Below are 8740 nucleotides of genomic sequence, written 5' to 3' on the forward strand. Positions count from 1 at the left end.
CAGGCTCCAGAATCAAGTTCTTTTCTGGCTTTATGTGGATAATGGTCTTGCTAAATCACACAGCAATTTCCACCCAGTTGTACAAAGTCAAGATCAATCCCAGATCCCGCAGATGACTGAGTGCAAACCACAGCTGGGGTGCTGCTGTGGTAACTTCTCACTCTGGCTCTAAAGCTGAACTCAATAGATGGGACCCAGACCAACAACAGAAACTCACAGATAACTTAGTTACTGACCAGCAAAAGAATTCCAGTTTCACTAACTAGGCAGAACCCTTTAGCCTTATGATAACTAGAAAAACAAACAAACAAACAAACACCCCACAAAACAATCCATATTCCATGAGAATTTGCTCAGTTTTTATGTTTAGTGGTAGCTATTCAAGACTGGTAATGAATGAACCCCTCTCCTTAGGATGGGGATACAGGTCTCTCAGAAGCTCTTTCAATCTGTGGCAGGACTCCCATCTTGTGAGTATCATAGCGCCTGATACACAGAATGCACTTTAAACTCACTAAATGCTTGTGACTGGGAATGGGTAGGCTACACTCTGGGTAGAGTGTAGCAGAACTCTGGTGTGCTAGTGAAGTCTAAAGGGTTTGTGCTTCACCTAGTTCTGCCTGGTTCTTTTATTACCTGCAACTACTTTGGACTAACACTTTCTTAGAAACAACTGATGATTTTAGTTGTTATAGGCAAGTGTTTCTGTTCCAGGAGCTATTCTTTCCTTTTGGAACATTTTAATATTTCTGCTCTGATTTAGTACCTTCTAGGCAAAAGGCTTCGATGCTAAGTCAGTTCCAAATCTTTGGCAATAGTTTCCAAAGTACTTCTATCTTATATCTTTTTTGAACACTAATGGGAAAAATGAGTCTAGAAAAGAATTCTTTACAGGCATACTTAATTGTTGTATGGTTTGAGGAATTCATGAAAAGTCACCTTGAAGTTTCCACTGAGAAATTCCTTTAATGTATTGTAGTTAAAAACAAATAAATAACATCATTATCAACAACAACAAAACCTAAAGAGCACTGTGAAATCTATGCTAACACAGGAAAAGAAGTGCTTTCCATCCACACACAGCTCCCAAGTCCAGGAGTGTCTGTCACACAATGTGGAGGTGCTCTGTGGTGTTCTGAGCTCAAAAGAGAAAACACTAGTAACGGGAAGCTGGCAGAGTTACTGCAGGACCGTGTAAAGTAGTGACATGAGCCTTACCGGACAAGGAAGTTGAGAGGAAGGCCTATGAGAGTAGGGAAGCAAGGGCTAAGCAAGGCACAGAGGCTGGGATGCAAATGTGTTTCTAGAAGACAGAATAACCAAGTGTGTGGCCAGATCACATGAGAGGAGGGCTACCATCAGCTTATGTAGAACCTCAACTGTCACTTGAGAGAAGTCAGGCTCAATATTTTTTTTTTTTTTTTTTTTTTTTTTTTTTTTTCCGAGACAGGGTTTCTCTGTGTAGCTTTGGAGCCTATCCTGGCACTCGCTGTGGAGACCAGGCTGGCCTCAAACTCACAGAGATCTGCTGGCCTCTGCCTCCTGAGTGCTGGGACTAAAGGCGTGCACCACCAACGCCCGGCCAGGCTCAATATTGTGGGGTAAAAATGAAAAGAAAAACAAACCCAATAACAATAACAACAACAAAAGCCACAGGTAAAATCTTCCCCTCAACTGGAGAAGCAGAAATACTATTAGTCAACAAAATTGTGCATAACCCTGACCCACAAGTACTGAGAACATAGTTGTAGTCATAGTTCTTTACAGCTGTGGCAGCAGCATAAACAGAAGGCTACGTCATACACAGTGTGACTTGCTTCAAGTCACAGACAGCATTCCATATAATGCACACCTATTATATTAAAGTAAGCAACACTTAGAGTCACATTGCATTTGTAAAACATGACTAGAAACATCCTGGGGAAAGTATAAACACATGCCAAAGAAGACAAATGCATGTGTTATAGTTGAAGCAATAAATTATTGCTTTTTATTACTTGTTAGCAGACTGTGATTCCAAATTTTACTTATTTGTCAGTGTGGTTACATGAATATAGTGGCAGATTATTTAACCACCTAAAGTTTATTTATATCCTATACAAGACATGTAAATATGCAAACATACTTGACTAATCTCTTTAGTTTAAATGATCTCAATGCAAAGTAATGCAAAAAGATATTCTCAATTACATAATGGATAACAAAGTAGAATAATATGAAAATCAACTCAAACCTCAGTTTTCTTTACAGTTTAATAATGCAGTAACTGCAGAATTAAAACTCTTGACTGACCTCTTGTGGTCAAATGATTTAAAACAACAACAAAAAATTAGCAGGCTTTACCATCATCAAAATCATCTTCAGTTATCCACCAAGGCACTGTGTCTTTCTTCTTCATTTCTTTCTTAGGTTGTTTAGATGTTTTGTTTGAACTTTCAAAAGAATCATCTGAAAGCTGAATTAGATACAAATTGATAAATTTTAAAATACATTTCAAATTATAAAATCCCAGATATAACATATTTTTCTCTCACAGTTCAATTGTCACATGAACAATAGTCTAAGAAATAATGTGCAAATTCCATTTCCAGACACAGGTGGCCAAGCTTCAAAATCAAGCATATATCTTTGAATACTGATTTCATCTCTAGAATAAAACAAGTAAGGTACCATACTCACTCATATATGGATTTTAGACAAAGGATTACCAGCCTACAATCCACACTGCCAGAGAAGCTAGTAAACAAGGAGGACCCTAAGAGAGACATACATGGTCCCCTGGAGAAGGGGAAAGGGACAAGTTCTCCTGAGCAAATTGAGAGCATTGGGGGAAGGGAGAGAGAACTAGGAGAATGAAAGGGGAGAAGAGGAGGGCTGAGGAGGACATGATGGGGCAGGGAAGTTGAGCTGGGAGAAGAACAGAAGAGAGCAAGATAAGAGATAATAAAATAGAGGGAGACATTATAGGTTTAAAGAGAAATCAGGCACTAGGGAAATGTCTGGAGAGCTTCAAAGATGACACCAACTAACAATCTAAGCAACAGAGAAGAGGCTACCTTAACTGTCCTCTCCTGATAATGAGATTAATGACTAATTCATATGCCATCATATAGCCTTCACCCAGCAGCTGGTGGAAGTAGAAGCAGACACCCACAGCTAAACCTTGAACTGAACTGAAATCCAGATGCAGAGAAGGAGGACGGATGAGCAAAGGGGTCCATACCAGGCTGATGAAACCCACAGAAACAGCTGACCTGAACAACGGGGAGCCCTTGGTCCCCAGACTGATGGCTGGGAAACCAGCATGGAACTGATCTAAACTCCATGAATGTGGGTGTCAGTGAGGAGACCTTGGAAATCTATGGGGCCTCAGTACTTATCCCTAGCATAGGAATGGACTCTGGGAGCCCATCCCACATGGAGGGATACTCCCTGAGCCAAGACACAAGGGGATGGGCCTAGGCCCTATTCCAAAGGATATGACAGACTTTGAAGACCCACCTACAGAAGGCCTCACCCTTTCTGGGGAGCAGATAGGGAATGGGATAGGTAGGGTATTAGTTGAGGGGGGCAGGGGAGGAAGGGAGGGAGAGGGACCTGGGATTGGCATGTAAAATAATAATCTTTCTAATTAAAATTAAAAAAAAAAAAAAAAGAAAATGGCCTAAAGGGAGTGGCACTACTAGGAGGTGTGGCCTTGTTGGAAGAAGTGTATCACTGGGGGTGAGCTCTCAGGTTTCAAACGCTCAAGCCAGGGCCTGTATCATTCTCTCTTCCTGCTCTCAGCTACCTCTCCAGCACTATGTCTTCCTGAATGGCACCATACTTCCTGCCACAATGATAATGGACTAAAACTCTGAAACTGCAAGCCAGCTCCAACTAAATGTTTTCCTTTATAAGAGTTGCAGTGGTCATGGTGTCTCTTCACAATAATAAAAACCCTAAGATAGGCACAACAACAAAATATGAAAATATGATCAACATACTTGCTTATAAAACAAAGGATAAAATCCTATATTCTGGGCATTTTCGAGGGTCTAAGAACAAGGGACAATTTAGCAAACTTATTACAATGGCTCTAGAATCCAGAGTCTAGAGTCTGAATGGGTGGAGATGTGACCACAGAAATTAATATTTTGCCCTAAATATTAACCAAAATGTCTGTATTCATCCCTTTCTACTCATTAGTTATTATTTTTACTAAAATTCTGAATCTCTTTTTCTAACCCCCTCCCCCATCTAGCCAACAATGTAGCCTCCCTCTTCTGAGAACACAGAACTAAACATCCCCCTTCTCCTTATCTGGCCTCTAAGCTCTCATTCTGTGAGGCCCTTCTCCCCACTTCAGAGACACCATTCTTTTCCTGTGCTCTCGTGAACCTGCAGCAGCGTCCTCCTTAGCAACCCACTCAACTCTCTAGAATTACCTCCTTAGTTTCCTCTCCTCCCACTTTGCTGATAACCTAGCAAATAGTACCTGGAGCAACTGTGGGTTAAGGGAGGAACACTGGAGTGAGGGGATACAGGATGAGTTCCACATCTCTACTCTCTTGTACTCTACCTAGCTTTTTCCCTTTACACAGCAATTCTTGTATTAACTTCCCAGTCCCATAAAATGTGGTTTCATCCCAAACGGTTTCCTCTGGGACTGGAAAGCTTTCTAAATGCCTGCTGAAAAGAAAATGTGATCAGTCCCCCGCTGACCACATTATGGAAACCTCCTGAAATGCTCTACCTATGAATTGGGGAGCATCCTTCTACTAGGTTCCTTTTCACTTCTGTGCCCCCCACACAGCTAGTTAACAGTTAGGGGCTCCTGAGCCCACTCCTTCAACGTTGAGATTTCTCCTAGACTAAGTTCTTCATCCATTTTCATTTTTATTCTACTACCCACCTTCCCCGACGCCACAGGAAGAAATCATGTTTATCACATGCCTTCCCAGTGTCAGGATCTGTACCTGGTTTATCTCACTTAATCTTTAAACAACCTTGCAGAGATTGCTAATGAGGAACTGAAACCCAGAGGGAAACACTGCCTCAGTTACAACTGATAAGGGTGATACCAAGTGATACCAAATTAACTGAGGACTCCCCCTAGGTCCCTCTCCTTCTCACTACTTCATACAGTCATCCAATTAGGATGATATCAGAGTGACTATCTAAACTTCCAAGATGACATATTTTCACCTGCCAAACAGAAATGGTATCTCAACAGCTTGATAGAGTTTCAATTTTTAAAATGTTTAAAAAGAATTCACTGTCTTCCAGGAAGAAAACGGGGAAGGTAGAAGGAAAAAAGAAAAGAAAAGAAAACAAAACCAAAAACCGGCTTTATTTCAATCTGAATTTCTGGTATCTCTACCACTTTCCAGTTTGTCTTTAAACATTGCCACAACATTGAAACATTCTATTTCTTGCCCTCTGCCCCTGTTTCTCTGTCTACACACAGGGATAGAACCATTGCTCATTCAGATCTGTGGCAAAGATCAGAAAGACAAAAGATGAGGACCCACTCTCCAATACATTGGAGGTGTTCTGCCTCTTAAAATCTTCTACACTACTTCCCAGGTTATTGCCACTAAACAAAAACAAAAGGCCTGGCCCCTCAGATAGTATCGGTATTTAGGAAAGATAATGAAAATTAGACCCTTCATAAATTAATATGCTGTTAGTGGGAATAATAGCATATGACACAGCAATTTCACTTCTAGGCAAATATTCAGAAGAAATTAACATACATCCACACTCAAAGTTGCATGATCATTTACAGCAGCAGTATCACAACTATCCAAATTGGAAGGATCTCAAATGTCTGTTAACTGAAAACTTTTTTTGTTTTGTTTTGTTTTTTTGTTGTTGTTGTTTTGTTTTTTGAGACAGGGTTTCTCTGTGTAGCTTTGGAGCCTATCCTGGCACTCGCTCTGGAGACCAGGCTGGCCTCGAACTCACAGAGATCCACCTGCCTCTGCCTCCTGAGTGCTGGGATTAAAGGTGTGCGCCACCAACACCCGGCAACTGAAAACTTAATAAGCAAGATTCACTTATCCACAGAAAGGCAACATACTCACTAAAATGATATGATACCAAGACATGCTGTAACATAGATGAACCTTGAAAACACACTATGTAAAAGAAGCCAGACTTCAAAGACCACACACACTGCATAGTTCCATTTCTACGAATATCTGTAACAGCCAACTTGGGTACAAAAAAGCAATTTAGTGGTTGCCTAAGCTTGGGGAAGGACAAGGAGTTGAGAGTTAAAGGATAAGGGGTTTCTTTTCAGGAATGCATTCTATAACTGACTATGGTGAAGGTTATGTAATTCTAAAATAGTCATCATAACACATTTTAAATGGGTGAGTTGTATGTTTTGTGAATATCACTGAAGAAATCTATCTTTAAAAAATTGGGTTTAACTAATCTCCTAAAATCAGATACTGAAGCATCACATCTTTGTACAATATGTTTGTTCAACAATTTATCATAATGATCAAGGGAGTTGGCACGCTGAAAAACCATGATTTTCTGTGTCTATGTGTGTCTGCACATGCTTGTCACCTGAATGTTAATGTCATTGGGAACTGCTGGGATAGATTAGGTGCGATGATGGCACTGAGCTAACAGGTGCCAGCATTTGAAATGAGATGGAACCAAGGGCTGCGGGTATCTTCTGTAGGTGGGAGTTGAGGGAATGTGCTTGCTGGTGGGGTGGTTGTGTTTCAGATGGAAGCACTTAAGGATGGGACTTATGAGACAACTTCACAATAATAAAGCTTTAGAAGAAGGCTTGAACTTACCTCCTTCATAAATTGTTCAAATTCTTCATCAAGCTCTTCTTTGGAAAAGTGAAACATAGTCAGTAATTTTCACTTCACAAAGAAAGCATCCTAAAAGTCTTTAAGGCACTGGAAACACTGCATGACGAAAACAGAAAGAAAAAAAATAAAACCACCTCTTGAGGAAATCATCATTAAAACAATACTACATTAAATGTCAGAAAAATCTTATCCAGACAGTATATAATCACAATTGTGATATGCTAGTGAAGTCCTAATTCACTGAAGCAAACTGACTTGAGAAAGTAGCTTGTGAGGTCCATAATTACATTTCATCCAATAGTAAAGAGGTGGGCTCCAAGGTATTTTCCACTGTATATGTATTTGTCTCTGCTAATAGCTCTGAGAAACCAGGTCCTCACAAAGACTGTTAAAAAAAAAAAGAAAAGAAAAGAAAGAAAGAAGTGGAGACAGCACTTTTTTCTTTTCATTTTTTTTTTTTTTGCACTTTTTTTCTTGTAAAGCACAGGAAAGTTTGTGCTGCTTGATTAAGTCAGTTTTTTTTCAAATTAATGGTTTTGTAAAATAGATTTCCTACAAGCAGGGATGTTTCCAGACATAAACAAAGTAAATTTATAACACTCAGAATGCAATAAAGAATTTAGTGGTGCATACCTGAAATCCCTACAATAAGGGGACAGAAGGCTCTCTAGTTCGAGGCCAGCCTGGGCCCCATGTAGCCCCAGTTCCAGGTCAGTCTGAGCTACGCGGTGCTACTCTGTCTTAGAACACCCCAAATAAGCACAAATACCCGTGAAAGTTAATGATATGTGCTAATCATTATGAATTGTTTCTTTTGAAGCAAAGGTAGGCCAACATACACAATGCCCTGAACATCTTGAGTGTGATACAGCCAAGTTGCAGCTCCAAGCTCAACTCTTTCCCTTCGGTGAGACCATCCATCTTCAGTTCTGTCCTAATGTCCGGATCTAACTCCCTGGGGCAGCACAAAACCCTGGTTGCTTTTTTCTAAGGGACGGGAGCGGGAGGACTCGAGTCTATAATATCCCCTCCAACCTGCAGGGCAACACCTAATGCCTTTATTTGCATTTTTGACCAAAAGGTCCCAGGGTCAGGATAAGGGGTTGCACAAGAAGCTTGGTCTGAGGCGGACCCCACGAAGGGCCCTCAGTCCAGTGGTGTCCAGGTTGCAAGAAGCGCAGACTTGGGGGGCTGGAGCGAAGCAAAGACGCGTCCGACTTGCAGTCTGGACAGAGCAGCGGAGTAATGCACAAATACAAGTTTGGGGACCCGGCCTGGGGTACAACCTGGAAACACCGACAGGGTCGCAGGCGGCGACAGCACCTCACCTACCTGCTACCGGGAGCCCGCGCTTTCCCGGAAAGTCCCGGCAGGCTAGTTGTTGTCAAGGCAACATACGACAGTCACGTGACCCTGACGGCCACGTGACACAGGCAAGCAGCCAGACCAGTTGCCAGTCTCCCGGTGGCTTTGTAGGTGGGACAGAAACACCAGGCTCCGTAGGGTGCCACAGTCGGAAAGGGACGTGGGCACGGTCGTCCCGCTTTTCCTTCGCTCCCTGAACACCCGGGCGCAGCAAACCTGACGCAAGCGCACAATCCGGAGCCAGCGCGTGGCTTTCTGGGAGTTGTAGTTTAATCCGCCGGTGCTGTTCTTTCGACAGAGGGCTGCTCCTCTTTCCAAAGTCGTTGCCACCCTTTGCATTTGAACGCTCTTTTCTAGGTTGAACGTTTTAAAAACGATTTACTAGCTTGGATTTTCTTCACGTAGCAAGCCATGTGTGGGTGTTGTGAGAGACACACAAACCTAGTAGAAGTAATTCTAGTGTTAGGAGATGAGAGGTCCGCCACCTAGTGGACAAGCGTTTGAAAATACGCCATACCGAGATTCTCAGCCAGGCGCCACACTTGCACAGCAGT

At 41.9% G+C, this 8740-nt stretch overlaps 1 protein-coding gene across 4 annotated transcripts in view; it reads right to left on the reverse strand.

The window, feature by feature from the left end:
* The window catches only part of Cep162 (centrosomal protein 162), a 62932-nt gene extending 54533 nt beyond the window's left edge, over positions 1-8399 (reverse strand). For 2 of the 4 annotated variants that reach the window (XM_027410993.2, XM_027410994.2), the window contains exons 1-3: positions 8154-8398; positions 6801-6917; positions 2344-2455 (exon numbers count right to left, since the gene is read on the reverse strand). In XM_027410993.2, the coding sequence (XP_027266794.1) occupies positions 2344-2455; positions 6801-6857 (169 nt within the window). In that variant the 5' untranslated portion in view covers positions 6858-6917; positions 8154-8398. Of the gene's footprint in view, positions 1-2343; positions 2456-6800; positions 6918-8153 lie in introns of those variants that run through there. The other 2 variants (XM_027410995.2, XM_035443864.1) reach the window with 2 other exon arrangements.
* Positions 8400-8740: the final 341 nt, after the last annotated feature.

This window comes from Cricetulus griseus, chromosome 4, assembly GCF_003668045.3.
Source record: "Cricetulus griseus strain 17A/GY chromosome 4, alternate assembly CriGri-PICRH-1.0, whole genome shotgun sequence".
Lineage (NCBI taxonomy): Eukaryota > Metazoa > Chordata > Mammalia > Rodentia > Cricetidae > Cricetulus > Cricetulus griseus.